The 22,468-nt window shown below is 45.3% G+C and overlaps 2 protein-coding genes across 2 annotated transcripts in view; both read right to left on the minus strand.

The window, feature by feature from the left end:
• The window catches only part of PLEKHH1 (pleckstrin homology, MyTH4 and FERM domain containing H1), a 56,218-nt gene extending 43,602 nt beyond the window's left edge, over window positions 1-12,616 (minus strand). The window contains exons 1-2 of the mRNA XM_050797008.1: window positions 12,418-12,616; window positions 3,953-4,112 (exon numbers count right to left, since the gene is read on the minus strand). Of these exons, the coding sequence (XP_050652965.1) occupies window positions 3,953-4,078 (126 nt within the window). The 5' untranslated portion in view covers window positions 4,079-4,112; window positions 12,418-12,616. The remainder of the gene's footprint in view (window positions 1-3,952; window positions 4,113-12,417) is intronic.
• The window catches only part of RDH12 (retinol dehydrogenase 12), a 340,678-nt gene that overhangs the window by 194,172 nt on the left and 124,038 nt on the right, over window positions 1-22,468 (minus strand). The gene's annotated exons all lie outside the window — the stretch shown is intronic.

Consider the following 22,468-nt stretch of genomic DNA (forward strand, 5'->3'; position numbering starts at 1 on the left):
TGTAAACATTTGACTTTGCAACCCCCAGGTTAGCCACTAAATGGTTCTAACTGTTGTAATCTAAGACAGTGTTTTCAACTTTTTTTTTTTTTTTTTTTTTTAGCAGCAGAGCTTTTGTTCTGTTGAAATCATATGCTTATTCCCAAATATATAAAATCCATGAGCATGGATCTGGGATGAGAAACAATAAACAGTACTGTCTTTGGTTTTCAGAAGTACATAAACTGTATGATGCTGTATATATCCTTCAGATGTTTTTTGTTCAATGCTGATTTTTGAGATTTATTGATCTTACAAATGTAGTTCTACTTGATTCATTTTTAATTGCAATGTTGTATTCCACTGTACAAATACACTGAATATGTTTATCCATCTCTCTGTTGATGGATATTTAGTATGTTTCCAATTTTTCATACATCAATGCTGTAATATATATGTCACCTTGTGACCAATATATTTGGATTTATTTCTGCCATTTCATTTGTCCCTTCTGTTTACTCCTTTTTTTGATATATTATTTTCTTGTCCCTATCTGGATTTAATAGACTTTCCTTTTTTCATTTCCTCACTCTACTGGTTTGAGGTATGTATACTCTGTTTCTATTTGTTATCCCTCCTATTAGTCTAGACTTAAAGATTGCTGGTTTTTCCCTATTATCTATCCTCTCTTTCTCATATGAATAGAACCCCCAACTTTTAGCTGAGCGCATGGTTATTTAGAATAAAGACTACATTTCTATTTGTAGAAATGTACAAACCTTCTTTGTAGCTGGGTATAACCATGTGAATAAGATCTGGCCAGTGGGATATCAGTAGAAGGAAAGTATGAAACCTCTGAGTCACTAACTTAAAGGGAAGGGGTTGAAATGTGACTATCAGGTGACCCATCTTCACATATCCAGAGGATATCACCCTAGAGCTGGACTGCTTGTGTCTGGAAGGTTACATGAGAAAGAAAGAAACATCAGCCTGGTTTACACCATTGTTATTTGAGGTTGTTTCTTACAGCAGCCAAACAATTATCTAACCAAACTATGATTTTTAAAAACTTAATCTGGTTAGACTTACTGTTTCCTGAATCTGAGGCTTCACATCTTTCATCAAGTTTGGAAACTTTTCAGCCACTATCTCTTCACAAGTAATACCTTTCCTTCATTCTCTTCTCCACTTTTGGAATCTTATTTGATAGACATAGGACCTTGTCATTCTAACATCCAGGTCTCAGCCGCTGTATCTTTATTTCTATAGGCAGCATGCTGGAAACTTTTCAGATTTTCTTAGGTCTGTCTTCCTGTCCATTAAGTCTGTCTTCCGTGGTGCCTAATCTGATGTTTAATCTATCCATTAATACACTTTAATTTCAATGAAAACACTTTCGCTTCTAAAAGTTCTATTTAGTTTTCAAGTCTACCTGATCTTTTTAGGTAGTGTCTTGTTCTTGTCTTATGCTTTCAATTTCTTTGTTATGTCTTCAAAACTTTTGAACTCATTTATTTTATAGTCTCTTGGCAACAGTTCCACTATTAGAAGTTGTTGGGGATCTAGTCCAATTGTTTTTTGTGTATGTGGATACTCATTCACTGTAGATTATTTCCTCAAGTATTTAGTCATTTTTGATTATATATTCCTCTTCATTAAGGCTTTTTTTTTTTTTGTTTCTGTGTGGATCCTGTGTGATCTGAATTAAGGTCGTGTGTCTCCAGAGAGGTTTTGTTTCTGTCCCTACCAGGCTCCCCAGAGGTATCACTGGCCCAGAGCTTGAGTTTCCTAAACCACACAGGTAGTGTAAATCCTAACATTAAACCAGTATTATCGTCAGGTTCTCAGGAGAGACTCTACTCTTGTTTTCCTACCCAGAACCTTAACTAAGTCGGAGAAGCTGTTGTCATCTCCTGTGCCAGTGAACGATTTTCCTTTTCTTGTCTACCCTGTTATTTAGGGTAAGTTCTTTAATATTCCTGGCCATTTTTTATTTTTAAATTTTGTTCCTACCGACACTAATCAAAAGAAATAATAGTCCTGACTTTATGCAGAAGTCTGTTTCAGCTCCAGCCTCCAGCTGGCCAGTCCTCGTTTCTATCCCTACAGATGTTAAAACTCTTAACTTCAAACCTTACATTACTCTAGGGAGGCCAGTCACACGCCACCTGCCCCTCAATCAGCTGTCAGAGTCGAGTACCACTGTGGCTTTCCCCTCTTCATTTTGTTACCTGAGGATGTTTCTTACTTTTTTCAGTGCTCAGTTCTTCATTTACATGAATATTTTAAATATTTAACCCAGTATTTCCAGGTGATTCATAGCGGGGTTTTTTTGTTTGTTTGTTATTTTGCTGTCCATATTACTAGAAACAGAAGTCTCTTCCCTCTGAGGTATATCTCAGACTGCCTGGCTGAGTCAATCCCTACTTATCCTTTCCTTCCCTCACGTCCCTCCCCCAATACCATAGCCTAAGACAGGGTTCTCAAACTTCTTAATGTACAGAATCATTTTCTGAGAGATTGTTAAACATGCAGATTATTAGCAACCCCCCAGGAGACTTCAATTGAGAGGACTGGGGTGGGACCCAGGAATATGCATGCTTAACAAGCACTCTAGGTGGTTCTGGCCAAACGGTTCTGACCACACTTTGAGAATCACTGTCTAAGGTCTGCTGCGCTTTCCTGATGTATATCCATCCCCCTCTATTGGCAGTACCTGGCAGGAGCCCTGCACATCTCTGTTTTGCAAAGTCTGAGTTAGGAGACAAGAATGCCAACAGACCCAAGGTTCAAGAGTTCTAGTCCAGACTAGTCCAGGACCACTCCCCTTAGCCATGATGATGCCACTGATTTGTCCTGCTGGACTCCAGCTATCAATAAAACAGGTCATCCATTCAGGTTATGCTCCAGAATGCCTCTGAAAGTTAGCAGTTTAGAATGTATCTTCCAGCCGAGTGCAGTGGCTCATGTCTGTAATCCCAGCACTTTGAGAGGCCGAGGTGATCACCCGAGGCGAGGATCACCTGAGGTTGGGAGTTCAAGACCAGCCTGACCAACATGGAGAAACCACATCTCTACTAATAACACAAAATTAGCCAGGCATGGTGGCGCATGCCTGTAGTCCCAGCTACTTGGGAGGCTGAGGCGGGAGAATAGCTTGAACCCAGGAGGCGGAAGCTGCGGTGAGCTGAGATGGCGCCATTGCACTCTAGCCTGGGCAACAAGAGCGAAACTCCATCTCAATAAATAAATAAATAAATAAATAAATAAAATAAAATAAAATAGAATGTTGTCTTCCCACAGAAACATTAGGAAAGGTGGTCAGTTTCCCAGACCAGCCCACCCAAACCTGTAAATAAAATAATTATTCTCATTTAAGACCTATTCTATGTCAGGACCTTTACATATGTGATCTGATCTAATTCTCAAAATAACTCTTAGAAGTAGACATTTGTGTTTCTGTCTTAGAGGTGAAGGGAAGACCCTGTCTTCCCCAGGGTCATATAGCCAGTAAGTGGCAGAGCCAAGCTAGGTCTGGCTCCAAAGCCTGTGTCCTTGTTACCAGGAAAGCAGACCACCTCCTGTAGCTCATTTATTTAACAAAGGGTGAGAGGAAGGATAGAGATTTCTGTTTTCTCCTGAAACACCGTCCTTCCCCACACTGAGAAAGAAATGTTAAGGGAATAATAGAACCTCTCCTTTGCAGCCACAGGTGACTCCGGAAGTGATGGGGGACCGAGAAGATCGGCAGCAAGTCTTTGGTGTGCCTTATGAGCAAGCAAAGACGCAAGCAAGATAACAGCTTAGTAAACTGCTCAGAGTTTGGTCTTAAACTGCCTTGGGTTTCATTTTGCATGTGGGGAAAAGCATCTTACTGAAAGTTGACTTTCCCCAACTCTCCCTCTCTCACAAGGCCCTCCCTGCCATAAACCTCTGCATGCGGAGAGGCAGCTCCCCGCTCTGAGGGACTCACCTTGTCAGCCAGCAGCTCCCTTATCTTGCTGGCCTGTAGGCGGAACCGGAAAAGCTGGGTTTCCAGAGTCAGGCAGCGTTTCTGCCAGTCTACGCTGGCCCGCGCGTCCACCTTGAGTTCTGCCATGATGGAATCGACTTCTGGATTATTCCGGGGAGCCCTAAGAACCAGCATGCAGAAAGAGGAAAAGATAAATAAGCGTGTGAGGAAGAGTTCTGTGGGGAAAGAACGGGAGGGGACCAAAGGACAGACAAAACAGGGCTGGGGAAGAGAATCGGTCACTGATCCCCAGGGCCCCTCCCTGCCTTCCTCAGCTCAGTATGTCCCGCTCCATTGTAAGTTAGCTGAGAGCCTCAGGAAACCGCGAAACCTGAGAAACCGTAAGGAGAACCTAGTCTCATTTGGACAGAAGTGAAAAGTAGGGCTCATTTGTTTTTCAATTATCCACACAACAAACTTATCCATTAAATAGCTATTTACGTGCCTGACCCTGTGCTCTGCACTGGAGATGAAAACAGAACTAAGAGAAATTCCTTGTCTTTGGGTTTTTCAAGGAACTCTTAGGAAAATCTAATTACAGTGTAGTCATAGTTGCCAAGTGACATGCAGATAAATGGGAATGGGAGCTGGGAAAAGTGGGAGGGATGTGTTTAGGGAAGGCTTAAAGTGGGTAACAGATGCATCCAAGGTCACATCGCTAATTAGAGGCAGAACCCTGGTTCCCAGTTTATTTCTTATTCTATTTCATTTATATAAGATGTTAGATGAGAAAAAAATGGAAATAAAATATAATGCTTTGAATGTCCTTGAAATTGTGTTCATTGTTATCATCGAATCATCCATCCCACTTTGGAATAGATTCTCACCATTTCCTTCAGGTTCTAAGATGCAAACCAGAAAACTGCTAGATATTTTGCTGCAATCTCAGGAGAAAGCCACAAGTCTTTGGGAAAAAAATCTGTACAAATTCAGAACAAATCAAGTAGACACCTATAGTATGTCCAGCCAGGGGAATCCACCCAGATGCCTCGTGGACATATTTAGAGAAAAAACACTGGATGGAGGATGAGAAAAGGAAGAAGGATGCATGAGTGTGCATGAGAGAGGGATACAGGCAGGGCGAGCAGGAGAGAATGCCTGGGAGACACATGCATCATCAGGATCTTTCAAATCCCCCTTCTAGGGCATTATGATGAATGATGCTTGCCACAAAGTATAAATTCGGTCTGTCTCAAACCATGACACATGGTCACCCTAGTACTCAACGATTTTAAGGAATAATTGTTAATTTTTTAGGGTTTTTTTTTCTTTCTTTCTTTCTTTTTTTTTTTAGGGAGAGTCTCACTCTGTCAGCCACGCTGGAGTGCAGTGGCACAATCTTGGCTCACTACAACCTCTGCCTCCTGGCTTCAAGTGATTATCATGACTCAGTCTCCTGAGTAGCTGGATTACAGACGTGCACCACCAAGCCTGGCTAATTTTTTATATTTTTAGTAGAGATGGGGATTCACTATGTTGGCCAGGCTGGTCTTGAACTCCTGGCCTCAAGTAATCCTCCTGCCTCCGCCTCTCAAAGTGCTGGGATTACAGGTGTTAGCCACCGCACCCAGCCGATAATATTTTTAAATGTCATCTGTTAGAAATTTTTATGATATACAGGTGAAATAATATAATATCTGGGATTTGTTTTAAAATACTTCATGGTAAGAGGTAAGTAGGGGAGGAGATATACGAAACAGGGTTAGTAAAATGTTGATAATTTTTGAAGCTGGCTGATGGGTATATGGAAGTTCTTTATATGATCTCTCTACTTTAATATATGCCTGGAATTTTCCATAATAAAAATTTGTTGCTTTTCAAAAATCCCCTTTTCCTTCCTCAGGAGCCACATGGCCTCAGAAAATCCAGCCACCTCCTGTACTGTTGCCAGATACTACCACAGTACAAAGTTAGCCTCTCTTTGGTGGGCTAATCACCAATAGTGCTTCTCCCCTCGCATGTGACCTTTATTTGTATCTTTCTCCCATCATACACTACAAGTAGCTATTGTTTATTGAGTCTTTATTGTATGCCAGGCATGTGTGGCCTCTTTAATCCTTACAACAACCTGTGAAACAATAGGTAAGCACCGTTTTCCACACACACATGAGGACATTGAGGAACAGAGAAGCTAAGTAATTTACAGATAATTGTACAGCTAGTTAGTGGAGGAGCTGGGATTCTGGCTCCAAATTCCTTGATCATTGCCACTCTGTGCTCTTTATCCATTCAAAAAATAAAAAGAATTCCAATTTCACAAAGAGTGTGGTAGACTTGGTAATGGCAGAAATCATTTCCAGGATCTTTCAGAAGTCTTAGCACAAGGATTAACCTATATCCCAGATTTTCCAAGACATCTTGGGCTCAAATATTCTGACACCGTAATCTCCCCAAGCACTGACACTTACCATGTGTCCTGACTTTTCATCTAAAAAATGAGACCTGCAGAGAAGGACCCAACAATTAAACCACTGATGGACCAAGTGAGCTCGGTTCTTGGCTCCTCAGAACACATGACTTCAGCGCTGCTTTCCCAGCCCTGTCATCTAAACAATCCCTACATTGTGACCTGCCAGCAATCCCCATCTCAAAAGACTAGGACCAACTGGAACGGCAGGAAGACAAAAGACAAAAACAAAACATGACCTTCTCTGAGCTAAGATCACAGCTGAAAAGACAAAACAGAACCTTGTAAGGCTCTCAGAGAAGGCTGGGAGGCTTCATGTTTGATTTTTCCTTGTCCTTTACTGGGATTTTGCTTTTCCTTGTATAAATAGGAAAAATAGCAGATCTGAGACTAGGACCTGGGAGTCTTGCAACTCAGTTCAGGGCTAAGAAATAACAGTAAAAGCAAAAAGGCAAGGGGCAAGGGAAACGTAATCCTTTTGTGTAGTTGAAAGAGTGTGAATAATATTGATTCCCTCTTACTGATTGTCAAAGCTGCTGCTTAGATTCTATTGGGAGAGTGAAAACCCAAATCATCAAAATCTCCAAGTACTTTGGAAATATGTCACTGGTGTCTGCCTAGCCCTTATATTTGAGATTATACCTAGTTTAGGGAATGCCTTCCCCAATCAAGCATCTCCATGACATCATCGTTCTGAACTGATCAAGTGGTGTGGTTAATCCTCTCCCTGGCAAGTTGCTGAGGAGGTTGGGACTCGTGCTTGGCTTGCCTCGGCATGTGAGGAGAGCAGAGAGGTTTTGAAATAGATCAGGAGCAAGGTGCCTGCTGCCAAACCCAAGGCCCAGAGGCTCTTCCGACAGAAGCAGGTGGTCTGAGCAACAGCTATAAAATAAGGGAGATACCAGTAAGCTGAGCCTCACCTGCTAAGTCACCTTGCACTTATACCTCCCATAAAAATGCACAAGGATGAGCAAAAATGAATACCTTACATGTGCAGTAGAGTTTGTAACTTGTCAAAGCATTGCGACGCGTGTGTTATTTCTCTCTTTATCCCTGAGATGGAGGACAAGCACAATTAGTCACAATGAACAGATGAGAAAACTCATCACATCTGTGACTTGCTTAGAGCCTTGCATAGAGCTAAGGCGTAGCAGAACTGGGCCAAGAATCCTGATCTCCTAACATCTACAACTGTCCTCTTCCCATGATGATGCTTCAGTAGTGGTAGCAGATATCTCATACTAATCTCACACTAACATAAGTACATTAATGGCAAAAATAAATGGGGAAATGAGAGAGGAGAAGTTAGCTGGGAACAAAACTCAGCTCAATTTTTTTTTCTATTTTTATTCTGGAATGCTCTATCACACATTAGAAATAGGGAGAATAGTACAATAAGTCCCTATGTCCCCAATACCCAGCTAAAATTATGACCAGCTCTTGGCCAGTCTTGTGAAACTCATAGTTTTCTTGATTCTGCTGGCACCCAGCCTGCTAAACTGCTTGGCACGTGAGTCAGAAAACTGCCATAGTCTTGATACCTGCTTTGGCATACCCTGAATCCTCCAATACCCAGAACTGAAATGCCACAGCAGTCAGTGGGGATATGCCTCAGAGGCAGGGGCTGGGAGTAGGATGGGTGGGAAGGTGGCACAGGGAGTCATTAGGTGACTCTAGACTCAGAGCCTATATCAGAGAAAACACAAATTTGACCTGGGATCTCTCTGGCAAGTTTGAGGATTTGACCAGAAACTGATAAAATGCAAAGATTACTTTCTTTTTCTTTTTCTTTTGAGACAGGGTCTCACTCTGTTGCCCAGGCTGGAGTGCAGTGGCACAATCATGGTTCACTGAAGCTGCAACTTTCCCAAGCTCAGGTGACCCTCCCACCTCAGTATCCCAAGTAGCTGGGACTACAGGCGTGCACTACCATGCTTGGCTAATTTTCATATTTTTTGTAAAGACAGGGTTTCACCATGGTGCCCAGGCTGGTCTTGAACTCCTGGGCTCAAGTGATCCACCTGCCTCATCCTTCTAAAGTGTGTTAAGCCACTGTGCCTGGCCTAAGATTAAGTTTATTTTATTTTATTTATTTATTTTTTGAGACGGAGTCTCGCTCTGTCACCCAGGCAGATTGTGCAGTGGTGCAATCTCAGCTCACTGCAACCTCCGCCTCCTGGGTTCAAGCAATTCCCCTGCCTCAGCCTCCTGAGTAGCTGGGATTACAGGCAGATGCCACCACACTGGCTAATTTTTGTATTTTTAGTAGAGACGGGGTTTCGCCATGTTGGCCAGTCTGGTCAAACTCCTGACCTCAGGTGATCCACCTGCCTTGGCCTCCCAAAGTGCTGGGATTATAGGCAAAAGCCACTGCTCCCAACCCCAAGAGTAAGTTTAATTCAAACAACTTTTAAGTGATTCCTGTGTGCAAGATTGGGGATATAAAGATGAATAAAGATATTGTGGCTTTTGAGGCTCAAGTCTACAGCCTGAATATCCTGGTAGCTCCCTGCAAAGGTAGCTAATCAATACAGGAGCCTAAAAGAAAGAGGTCAGAGGTCACCACAGGCCTCAAAATAGCTCATTGCCTCTATCTTGTGGAGGATGCAGGAGGCATTGGAAGGCAACGGAGCTTCTGTTATATGCACAATTTCCACTGGGCTCTCTCATGTTACCTCACTATGGTTCATTCCCTGAGTGTGAGTATGAGTATCTGTATGACTTCCACTTGCTAGTGACAGGCTACTGTCTCCTAAAAGTGCTCTGCCAGACTAGGCTGACTACCTGTCAATTGTGGGAAAGAAACAGTTTTGTGTCCGCTTTCTGGGGATGAGGCTGGGAGAAGGGTATGAGTGGACACAGGGACAACTTCCTCTGATCTCAGAATTGTCATCTGATCAAGCTAACAACATCCATTTGACCACTGCTGGGTGCCTACATGATATTCTACACAATGTCTGGGGAGACAGAAAAGGTGAGCATGTCCTAGGCTGCAGGAACCTTGATACCAAAAGAAGGGGTCAGGACAACCAGGTCCAACATTCCTTGAGAACAAAAACAGCAAAGAGAAACAGCTTAGTACCTAAGATCCCATGCTCTGGCACTGACTAAATAATCCTGGGGCCTTAAGCCATTTGCTTAACTTCTTTGAGACTCAGTTCCATTTTGAAATTGAGGGCAGGAGGACAATAATATTTGGTTGAACCATATGAAACCGTCAACATTTAACCATTTTCCGGCCTTCAAAATGGCCATTTCATATATCACATCATGAAGGGCTTTTTTTTTTTTTTTTTGAGACGGAGTCTCGCTCTGTCGCCCAGGCCAGAGTGCAGTGGCACAATCTCAGCTCACTACAAGCTCCGCCTCCCAGGTTCTCCTGCCTGGGAGGCCATTCTCCTGCCTCAGGCTCCGGAGTAGCTGAGACTACAGGTGCCCGCCACCATGCCTAGCTAATATTTTGTATTTTTAGTACAGACAGGGCTTCACCGTGTTAGCCAGGATGGTCTCAATCTCCTGACCTCGTGATCTGCCCACCTCGGCCTCCCAAAGTGCTGGGATTACAGGTGTGAGCCACCGTGCCCAGCCAGGGCTTTTTGAGAATTAAAGGAGATATTACAAAAGCCCGGTGCACACTAAGTGCTCAATAAATGACTGTTATCGTTATCCGCAAACAAAAGGCAAACCAATAGCATCTAGAACCTAAGAGGAGATGTGACCCAAAGACGTGCTCACTGGACTGGGCGCGGTGGCTCACGCCTGTAATCCCAGCACTTTGGGAGGCTGAGGCAGGCAGCTCACCTGAGGTCAGGAGTTCGACCAGACTGGCCAACATGGTGAAACCCTGTCTCTATTAAAAATACAAAAATTAGCCGGGCATGGTGGTGCATGCCTGTAATCCCAGCTACTTGGGAGGCTGATGCAGGGAAACTGCTTGAACCTGGGAGGCAGAGGTTGTAGGGAGCTGAGATTGCACCACTGCACTCCAGCCTGGGCGACAGAGCGAGACTCCGGCTCAAAAGAAAAAAAGATGTGCTCACTACCAGATCTAACTCTGGAGATCTGGAGAGGAAGTCATATGATTTTTTAAGTTATTTTAGAACATTGAACAAAAGGGTATATAGTGCAAAGTAAGGCTTCTTCCCATGCCTGTACTTCAGCCATAGTTCTCCCCAGAGGCAACCACTGTTACGGGTTTCTGTGTGTTCTCTCAGAGATATTCAGAGCATCTACAAGCATTCATACGTATGTGGCATACACACACCCACACAAAAATGGTGGCCCACCATACACACTGTACTCAACAATATAACTTAGAGATATTCCAACATCAAAATACATATCTGCCACATTTTCTCTCCACGCTTTGTAACAGCTTTAATGTATCTTATCGTGTGACTTTTACATGATCTTATTGAAGATCATCTGATGGACATCTAGATGACATTTGATGGACATCTAGATTGTTTCCAACCTTTTGCTAAAGTAAACAATACTGCAATGAATATTCAATGATGTACACCATTTCATATACATCAGAGTATATCTGAAGGATAAAGTCCCAGAAAATGGAATTTAGGGGTAAGTGGTATACACTTTAAATTGCCAGACATTTCTTCAGATTTTTGATTTTTTTTTTTCTATCAGGAGTGGGAGGAACATGCTATTCCCTACAGCTGATGACTTCTGAAAAGGGTAGAAGAGGGTCCACATTTTTTCAGCTTAGTTGTTAGTTTCAATGAGTTTGGGGCCACAGGCTGCACCCCACCATTGCCCAACTCTGAGCAGGCCCCCTCAGCAGTCTGTGGGAAGGTGGTAGAAGTGGACTGAACCATATGTTAGGAATTTAGGAGGCTTGGGTTTCAGTTATGGCTCTTCCTTTTTAGCTATGTGACCGTAGCAAATCACAAACTTTTTTTTTTTTTTTAAGAGACAGGATCATCAGCCTCCCAAGTAGCTGGGACTACAGGCCCACACCACCACACCCAGCTAATTTTTAAATTTTTATTTATTTGTAGACACAGGGTATCCCTATGTTGCCCAGTCTGGTCTCGAACTCCTGGCATCAAGCTCTCCTCTTGCCTTGGCTTCCCAAAGTGCTGGGATTACAGGCATGAGCCACTGCAACTGGCCTAAATCACAACTTTTCAGAGTCCCAGTTTCCTCCTTTGGAAAATGGACTTAATAATATGCAGAAACACTAATACCGATGTTCTATAAAGTGTTAAGTGATGGTACCAGCCCTATACACAGTGTCTGTCACACAGAAGACAGTCCAAAAAGTTTGATGAAGGAACTGATAACTCTCCTACTTAATTTTTAAAATGGTCTTTCAGGTGTTTTACCTGAACCAAGACTCTGTCTTGAAAGAGTTTTATGAGGTCGATTCATAGTAAAAGCTATAGAGGAGATATCCTAGCAAGCAGAAATCCCAGTTTCCTTCCAGATGAGGGTCTTTACCGCTTCTGCCACCCCCACTAAGTCCCCTGGTTCCTGGCGACCGAGTCCTCGCTAAGACTCCTAGGACACAATGCTCTGTGTCATTCGGCGCCCAACCTGTTTTCTTTTCTGCTTGGCTGACCTGCTCCTAAGAGTCGAGCCTAAGCCATAAGGTCCCTAAGAGAACACTCAGAAATCACAGAAGAAATAACCTAAGGTGAGGTGGGGAAGGGTGCGGGAAGGGTTGAAAGGGAGCGAGCACCGATAGCAAGGTGGCAGCCTGCACGTCCGCTCCAAGGGCCCTTCCCGGGAGCGACTGAATCTGGCCGATCCCCAACTCCAGGTCCTCCCGGGGGACGCTCCTCCTGGCCTCGCGGCGCGAGACCACAGGGGCGCCCGGGTCGCCAAGCCGGACGCGAGCTCCAGCGCTCCCCGCCGCTGGGAGCTCGCTTCCAGGTAGGGAGGCACCTGCTCAGGATCGTCCTCCCGGCCGGAGGGACCGTCCCCCGCGCGCAGCCTGACGCCCTCCCCCGCGGCACAGCCCCAGCCCACCACAGCTGCGAGAGCGCAGGTCGCTCACCTCCAGCGAGCTCGCGGCCGTCCCCGCCGCGCACCGGGCACACGGGCGCCCTCGGGCCGCCGCCGCCGCCGACCTTGCGTCGCTCTAGCCGGAGTCCCAGGCGGCTGCCGGCTCTCCGCTCTCCCGCAGCAGGGGTCGCGGGGGGCGGGGCGGGGCGGGGCGAGACTGGAGCGGGAGGGGTGCCCGCGGGCTCGCTGCACAAAGCCCGGCCGTGCCTTGCGGCGCCCCATTCAACGCTCCGCCGGGCCCCCTCCTCCCCTCGGCTCCCCGCCCGCTCCTTAAAGACAGAGCGCTGGGCTCGGCTCTCCAGGCAGCTCGCGGAGAGGCACAGGAAATGACCTCAGCAGGCTCCAGCCTCCCACCTCTCCGCACCGCTGGGCTAGTCCCTGGGGCGGCGGGGAGGGCGGCGGGGTGTCCCGGGCGGCGGCCCCGAGCTCTCTGAGGAGGCCGCACCAGCTGCTGCAAGGGGCGGCCAGAGCGCCCCGGGGATCTGCTTGGCCCCAAATAGAGGGGACCCTCGCGGGATGCGGGACAAGACCAGACCCTCTCCGCCAAAGGTTCTAGCATTTGCCTGGCCACCTGTGGGAACTGTAACGTCTGGATATTTGGAACAGAAGTCCTTAGTTCAGTCTGGCAGACCAAATGTTCTGAGTTGCAATTTGCAGGAGAAAGAAAAAGAAAAAAGAAGTTACGACAGCCCGGAGAGTAACTTACTTGCTTATGTATATTTACTTATTCTCTGGTCTCGCTATGTTGCCCAGGCTGGACTCGAACTCCTGAGCTCAAGTGATCGTCCCGCCTGGGCCTCCGGGCCAGCTTATATATATATTATTTTAAAGGAGAGCCCAGGAGGACCCCGCCTGCCCGGCAGTTTGCAGGGCAGTCATCAGCGTGCCCCTGTGCCCCTCGTTCTCAGACATGTGCAAATCTCAGATCGCCCAAAGCAATCTCATACCCAGAGAGGCTGGAAAACTCAACATTTGGTTAGGTGAACATGGAGTAAAGAGGATGCAAATAGAGACGATTGCAGGGAGGGATCCACCTTTCAAAACAGAGCCTTCTTCCTCAACCCTGCAGGCTCTCTGTCAGTCAAGGCCTGAACGGAAGCAAAATACCAGCAGGGCCTGTTTCTCCAAATGGTCCTTGGAAGACTCATCTTAGGAACCATGAAGCACACCCCCACCCTGGTTTTGAATCTGAATTTCTAACTAAAGTTCCCCAGGCAATTCTCACCCAGAAGTTTTGAGAGCCCAGACACTAAGGAAAGCTGGTAGTGCAGGAGGCCAAAAGTGAAAGTTTAACTGGGCCAATGGGACTTCAACAGCTGAACTTGCTAACGACTTTATAGCTCATGGGGATTGGGATAGATTAGCCCCATTTTGTGGGACAATGCTCAGGCTACCCACTTCAACATTCCAGAAGTTGCCTAAGGAAGCGCAAAAGCAAGTTCTCTGGATTTTGCTAAGAAGACATTCATTCATTCATTCATTCACTTTTTCTTTTCTTTTCTTTCTTTTTCTTTTTCTTTTTTTTTTTTGGACATAGGTTCTTGTTCTGTTCTCCAGGCTGGATTGCAGTGGCACAATCATAGCTCACTGTAACTTGAACTCCTGGGCTCCAGCAATCCTGCCATCTCAGCCTCGTGAACAGCTGGGACTATAGGCACATGCCACTATACCCAGCAAAAAACAATTTTTTTTTTTTGGTAGAGATGGCGTCTCATTTATGAGACCAGCTCAGGCTGGTCTCGAACTCCCGGACTCAAGCAATCCTCCTGCCTCGGCCTCCCAAAGTGCTGGGATTACAGGGATGAGCCACTGTACCTCGGCCCAGAACTCATTTAATATAACTTTGTTATATAGTAAAAAGGGATGCACCATGGAGAGTGGAATGGGAGGAACATGCTCTCCCCTATAGCTGGTGACTTCTGATGAAGGCAGAAGAGGCTCCACATTTTTTTCAGCTCAGTTGTTAGTTTCAATGAGTTTGAGGCCATAGAGTGCATCTCACCATTGCCCAACTCTGAGCAGGTCCCTTTGGCAGTCTGAGAGGGTGATAGAGGTGGATTGAACCTTACATTAGGAATTTAGGAGGCTTGGGTTTCAGTTATGTCTCTTCTACTTTTTAGCTATGTGACTTGGGCAAGTTACAACTTTTGTTGTTGTTGCTATTGTTATTTCTTTTAAGAGATAGGATCTTGCTCTGTTGCCTAAGCTAGAATGCGGTGGCAATCATAGCTTATTGCAGCCTAGAACTCCTAGGCTCAAGCAGTCCTTCTGCCTCAGCCTCTCAGGTAGCTGGGACTATAATACCCACCATCACCCCTAGAGCCTCTTTCTTTGGATATTAGCTTATTATTACAAGTGACCTGACAAAGGAGAATGGAGGATGGAGCAGAGAGATGGGAAGAAAAGCCATCATGTGCCTGAGTTGAAGGATATGCCAGGGCACTCCTGTGAAAGAAGATGAGGCCGGGATGGGGACTTGTCAACTGGTCTGAGCCAGTTTAGTCCTTCGATGATTGTATTAGCTGCCACAGGACGTGAGAGGTGCGGGGAGGCTTCTTTTCTGTAATCTCCTGCAGGTGGGATATTAAAAATAGTTAAGGCCAAATTCTGCCAAATATGCATGTATTGGCAAGCTGGCACAAAACAGTCACACAGCCTGCTTCAAGAAAGTCAGACAGTTGGCCTGCTCTGGCTCTCACACTCCATTCATGCAAGGGCAAATAATCTTCCTGGCCAACTCCATGTTTTGAAAACTGCTTATTTCACCAATAAAAGATTATTTCTAGCATCCCTTAAACACATTAAGCCCTTGGGTGTATATGTTGATGTTGTTTGAAGTGCTTATGTAACCCATTTTCTGGAGTGCAGATTCCTGATTAGGGCACTTCAGATGCTAACCAACCACTCTAGGGGTTACAGGAGAGTCACTTTATACACACACACCACAGGGTTTAGGCTGGAATGTTTAAAAAATAAATTCCTACAGAGTCAATATAACAGCATCTTAGTCTGGGCCTTGTTCCTTGGATAGCACCATGGGAGAGAAAGGGAAACTTGGAACTGGCCAGAGCTCAGTTCAAGCTTTATCACTTAAGTGGTGGTGAGACCTTGGGGCAGTTGCTTAAGTTTTCTGAATTAATTCCACGTTTGTAAAGTAATGATGGCAATAATTCCGGCCTCTTAGGGTTGTTGAAATGATTAAATGAGATAATATGTTGTCTGGCATGCAGCAAATGATCTATAAATGGAAGCTTTTGTTATTTATTCTTTGAACAAATATTGGCTGGAGGTCTAGGAGCTCTCTGTTACAAGATTGCAATGGATGAGTAGATAGCTTGAGAGATAGGAATAACTCTAGGAGAGCTGGTGAAATGGTTGACAATTCATCTTCCCATGTATGAGCCTTCTAGAAACCCCACTTCCCATCCCCACCTGCTTTCTCTGAGCAGGGCTCTGAGCTCCAAAGAGACCTCCTCCTATTTCACCAAAAACCCCTCAAATCAAGGGATCTGCTCCTCCTGCCTTCAGGACCTGGTTCTCAGTTGCTGTTGGAAGGGGAAGAGAGGGGAGAAGAAGGAGAAGGGAGTCTCAGACTCTCAGGAAACTTGGGGCCAGTCCTAGTCCAGGCTTCTGCTCTCTGCCTTGGGTCACAGGGAAGTCAGGAGGTTACTTCTACTGCTGAATCTTTGGGAGCAATTTGGCTCTTCAGTGATTGTCAGGATTAGCCACCATGGGACATGAGAGGTAAAGTAACCATGGGTTGGAGCAGAGTGTCAATAGTCACCATCCAAGTGGGGCTAGGAAGACAGTATTGGACATGCAGAGAAGGTCCAGGTAGGAAGGAAAGGAAATGGCCCAGAGGCTAAATCCTCAGGGTGTGTGTGTGAGTGTGTATGTGTGTGCATGTGAGATGGGTATGGAAAGATAGGAGGAAGTGTTATAACTTTAAGTATGGACTCTTCTTTCATTTATTCATTCAGTTACTCACTAACAAATATTTATTGAGTACTTGCTATTTTCCAGCCACTGTGCCAGGAAGGAAAGTGTGGCAAGTGTGACCCATGAACTCTGGGCACAGGCTTTAGAACTAGACATGCCTGTCCTTGAATCCTGGCTCTTCCGCCCAGGGGACACAGGGTGGAAGTGATGCAGTTACCACATACATCACTGCAAATGATCTGTTTCATGCAACTGTGGGTATGGGAGCCAGAGAGAGCCAGGCAGAGGATGGGGAGGGAAGGGAAGGCGTTTCTTGTTTGTAAATCAGGAATCAGAATTCCTTCCTTAGAGGGTTATTATAAAGATGGAGATAAAGGGCCTGCCTCAGTGTCTGGCATATTATTGGCATCTAGTAAATATTATGAAATGAGGAGGGAAGTTGAAGGTGTGAAGGTGTAAAGGACTAGCAAGGTGCCCAAAGACTAGGGAGCTGGAAGGTACCCAGGAGGAGCAGCATGGAAGGAGGGCCTGGTGGAGAAGGATTCCAATGAGGAGGTGGGCAGTGATTCCAAATCTAACCTCATGTCATAAAATGCTGATGTGAAAATATAGATTCCAGGCCACCCCTAGTTATTCAGATCAGTGGGCCCAGAAGTCTGCATTGTCACGCACCTGTCTGGGATCTGTATTGACTGGCATGCTCTTGAGGAATTTTCTCAGAGAGCAGCTGCCAGGGCAGAACTGATGTAATTACAACATATATCAATGCAAAATGCTCTGTCTGCTGCAGCTGCAGGTTCTTCAGGCAAGAGAGAGCCAGGTGGATGCGGGCTCAATGGGATAGGGACAGTAGAGGGAGGGAGAAAGAGCAACTGAGTTGGGAGCTGGTGGAGCTCAGGGAATGAGGATCAGGTAAATCCAGCCATCTGACTGCAATTCTAGATCATTTTAGAGTTTGCAACATCCTAGTTTTAAACCAGCTGTCTTATATCTCCAACAGTTTTCATCAAAGATGAGAACAATGGCTGCTCACATCAACTGGGGGAGGGAGGAACTGGGCACGGACCAGCTTTAAGTAGGTGGCAGGTTCTCCAACAGCCCAGGGAGCCTGTGTGGGGAGAGACTAGGGCTCTAAGAAGCCAAGGAAACCCAGGCCTGTCAGGGAGCTGGCAGTGACCCTTTTCTTTTCTGGGACGCATGTGTGGCCGCTGTAGAAAATGGGTTCTCAAGCTGACAGTGGGGTTCAACTTCCAGATTCAAATTCCAGCTCTGGCACCTAGCTCAGTTCTTGGCACTCAGTAAGTACTCAATAGATGCTGGTTGTTGTTATTATTATCTCCTCAGCAGAAGACAGACCCAAGCCCAGATAAAGGAGTCTCCCAGCCCTGCCTTATCCTCCTTCCCCATCCTGTCTGAGTCCCCACCAGCCCATCTCAGAGCTGAACTACAAGAGGTCTGGTGAGCTATGGTCCTGTGTTCATACATTTATCATGTGTTTGCCGAGTGTCCACAGTAGGCCACTGTAGGAGAGGGAGAGCGTGGAGGAGTAGGTGGCTCAGTACAGGACAACTGGACTTTGGAGGGCCTCTTCCTGCTACTTGACCTCCCCTCCTCAAAGCCACTACTTTTGCTGACAGGAAGAGGCCAGAGGTCTAGGGTGGGGTCCTGCATGCAGGGCTGTGAGTGAGTTCTTGCTCAGCCACTACTTTGCTCTGCAACCTGAGGACATCTCAGCAACTCTTTGTGCCTCCGCCTAACTGTAAAATAGAAGCAGGACCTTCATGGCTGCTATCCTCAGCCTGGAGATAAGGAATTAATGAACACTTCACCAGGGCCATGATGGGGAATGAGGGGCTGCTGCGGTACCAAACACATTGTCGGTTCATCTGATAATTGCTGAATGGGAATAGAAGCAACTTCACCAAAACACACTGGGGACACAGCCAGCCATTCCAGGGCACTGCAAACGAATGAAATCTTTCTTTCTAATCTCCTAATTAAAAATCAAAACATTTAAGGCCAATATTTATTGAGGGCTAACTTTGTTCCTGACCCACTAAACATTTTAGGATGAATCATCTTTTTTTTTTTTTTTGAGACGGAGTTTCACTCTTGTTGCCCGCTGGAGTGCAATGGCGCGATCTCGGCTCACTGAAACCTCCAGCTGCTGGGCTGAAGGGGAGGAATCATCTTAATTCTCACAATTCTCCGGAGCTGAAGCGATTTTTATCTCCATTTTATAGATGCGCAGACTGAGGCTCACGAAGACCAAGTGACTAAGCTCAGGTAGCAAGCAAGCAGCCAAGCCAGGACACAAACCCTGCTCTGCCTGACTCTAAAGACCACACCTTTAGCAACTCGAGGCTTGCCTCCGCTCAGGGATGTGTGGGTTCCCCTGCAGGGCACCTTCCAGGCTGAAAGGTTGCAATGAGTGAGCCACAAGTACCCTGGGATTCACAGAAAAGGAAATAAGTGAAACCCATGGACAGAATGAGCAGACCTAGCCATTGCAGCTCCGTCTGCCCTGCCCCTAGTGATTTAGCCTGAACCAATGGGTCTGTTATCTCCCTTGATGGTCAGGACTTCTCCTTGTTGTGCTCAGTGTTTTTGATGGTGTGTCAGGGCTCATACCTTCCAGGAAGCTCTCTGTGCCCTCTCCTGTTTGTAAAAGGGGTTGAGTTCTGATGACAAACCTGCCTTCAGTATGGAAGCCCTGGACGTGACTGCCAGCAATTGGAGACTATCTCTCAGCACCACCTAGTGGCCAGGATGGCTTGTTTGTTTTCTTCAAGGACCCTGAGCCCCAGCGTTCTGGCTCCCAATTAGGTGTAGGGCCAGATCCGTTCCCTTCTGATCTGACTGCTGCATGCTTTGGTCACCTACAAATGTGGTGATTAATGGGGATTTAAGCTGTGCTTAAAGTGGAGACTTTAAACTATGCATATTTTGATCCTGTTCAGTTTTGCATAGTTTCGGGGAAGTGGGATAGAATACCTAGTTGGATAAAAGACTAGGAAAAGATGGAAAGAGTATTCTCCCCTTTCCTAGTTCCAGGCACCTGGCACCAAGCAATGTGTACCTCTTCCTACTGTGCAAAGCATAAGACTGAAAGCAGCATGCACAGACCGACCGTCAGCTTGGCACTCATTCCAAGCAGGCGTCTTACCTAGCCATGTTACACAGGCAGGGGACAGGAATAGACGCCTCTGTACAAAGTCCAAGCTGCGAGTCAAGGATTCACTTTGCTCTGCTACAGATAAAGTGATGGGATACAGAGCTGGCAATAGACCGACTCCCAGTTGTATTAGGAACTTTGCTTATGTAGAAGTGAGCTCTGGGGTTTTCAGAGTGGTGGTGTGGAGAGTGCACATTTCTAAAAAGGATTCTGCATTTCCAGGTTCTGGATTTCCTAGTCCAGATCCAGAAGAGGAAACACTAAAGTGGACCCACCCAAAGGAACCAGGTGGAGCTGACAGACAGGTCTCATGTATAAGGTTGGTGATGGAGCAGAGCAGGCAGATTCCTAGGACGGAAAGCCAATAGGCATTGCTCTGGGGCTGACATGCGGCTGCTGTTGCTTCTAGACACTGCACATTGCCTCACTGGCCATTGGGGAAACTCTCAGATGCCTTCTGGAACGGCTTGATCTTGAAAGCAGAAATTTCCTGGGCACAGGGCATCATGCTTGTGTGGATCCAGGATCTCTAAAACAAAAGACACTCCTGAGAAGAACATGGGTTCTTTTGGGAGGCAAAATTGTTAGTGTTGAAATAAATCCACTGGAATACTCAAAGTAACTTTCTGTAAATATATTTTCCTGTCAAGTGTAATAAAGTGCATGTGTAGTAATGTTCATCAGATTGGTAGCCATTTATAGTGGGGAGAATCACTAAAATGTTACTAGGACCTTTCCCACTCTAAATCTCCTTTCACTGACATGGCATGTTGTGATTCTTGTGTCCTTTATTGAGCTACATCATGACTATTTCTCACAATTTGTGTTAGAAGAGTGAGGGTTGCCCCTAATATTTATAGCAGCAATAACAGCAAAATAAAAGGGGGGAAAAGGATCCAATTGAAATGTCCAACAGTTAAGACCAGTAAGTAAAGTATTAAAATTATGATTCATCTAGAAAATGAAATACTATGCAACCATCAAAATGTATGATGAAGAATTATATTTATTGACAAGGAAAGATATTCATTACTTAATGTCAAGTGAAACAATGTCTAGAAAAGCATGTAAAATATTTGTTTTATGTAAAACTGTATACATGTAACTATATGTATATTTATGTATATAAATATGGGTAGAATTCTTTTTCCCAGAGGTTAACAGTGATTGTCTTTGAGTGGAGAAATTTGACATAATTTTGTTAGTTTCTGCTTTGTTCTTTTCTATATTATGTAAGCATTTTACAAGGAGTATGAATCATTTTTCTAATAAAGCTATTAAAATGTTTTAAAAGTATTGATCCTCATGAGTAAGTAGAAAGCCGAGATTCAGGGAAGTTGATATCTAACTCAATAAAGCCACAACCTGCCAGTCCAAGAGCCAGAATGTGCACCCATAGCCACCCATTCCTCAAGTTTAATGCCAGCGCTTTGAGTTCTGCCTCCTTTCTCCTCATTAAGAAACTGGGGAGGGATATGGTAATGGGGACCTGGGGAAGTTGGGGATCAATGTTCAGATCAGAGGGGCCTCACATCTTTTGATATTATCTGGATCCCTATTATCTCTTCAAAGCAATTACACTATGACCACAACAGCATTACTGGATTCCTATTATACAGTATGTTCTTGTGGTTTGGCGGTTGTCCAAGACTTGAAGGAGCAGACACAAGTCTGGGGACAGAGTTAACTTGGGTCCCTACTTCTAATTCAAGCCCATTTCACAACCTTCAAGAGAAATGATGTATTCAGCCATTTTCTCCATTTGAGGAAAGAAGGAAAGTGAAGCTAGCTGGGTGTGGTCCATTGGCCAGACTGCAGGAGGTTCTGGGTAGGAGTGGCATAACTTCCAGGAGAAAATCCTGAGCCTGTGTTCCTTCATCTACCCCTTCTCACTCCTCCACAGCCACCCATGTTTTTCCACACTCCTAACTGCAGCACAAGAGACCCTCATGACCTGACCTTTGGCATTCTTAGAGTTCTGGACACCAGCCAGCTCAATTCAGCCTGGTGAAAAATGAGCAGTTATGACACAGATTGGGGTCCAGTGGGCCCAGTGTCTTCCTAGAACATGAATTTGGATGTAAATAGTAAAAACAGAACCAGGTTTGGTGGCATGCACCTGTAATCCCAGCTACTCACTAGGCTGAGGTGGGAAGATTGAGCCCAGGAACTTGGGGAACATATGAGATTTCACTTATTAAAAAAATAAATAGCAAAAGCCCAAGGTTGTGAGAGAGTATTAATCTCCCATTAAACAACTACAGGGCATTTACAAGGTCAAAATGGGTCTCTGAGCAGCCAGTTCCTTTCTTAGCCTATCCACTCAGAACACAGACATGCAGTTACAGAACAAAGGATTCATCCCCCTCTGTGTTCTTGCTTTGTGTCACTGGAAACCCTCTTTGTGTCACTGTTCTTCCCTCCCTGTTCTCAGCTCCCTCTACTGTATTCCCTAGAGAGATCACAGCTCTATACCTGACATTACTGCCCATGGATACAAAGAAAAAAAAAATTCCTCCAAAGATGTTGTTTCCCCTTCCCATGTCTGTTCTTTGCTGAGGGAACTAAGAGAAAGCAGACCTTGACCTAAGCTGTGGGCAAGAAAGAAAGGCAGAGTCTTTTAACAAAAAGAAGTGTGTATTTACAAATACTGGTCAATCTTGAGCCAAAGCCAAAGTTTAACCTACAAATAAGATATGGTAGAGATACAGCATGGCCACAGAAACAGCCCCATTGTAGAACACAAATAATCGCACACCTTCCTCTGTGTGGAGGTGTAGAATCTAAAGCAATTACTTGGAGCACGGGGTAATGCTTTGTTATAGACCATCTTGTATTGCTCTCATCTTCCAAATGCCTAGGTTTCATTCTTTGTTACCCATATAACCCTACCTGTATAATCCTTAGCACAGTGCATAGAACATTAATG

This window comes from Macaca thibetana, chromosome 7 (assembly GCF_024542745.1).
Source record: "Macaca thibetana thibetana isolate TM-01 chromosome 7, ASM2454274v1, whole genome shotgun sequence".
Classification (NCBI taxonomy): Eukaryota; Metazoa; Chordata; class Mammalia; order Primates; family Cercopithecidae; genus Macaca; species Macaca thibetana.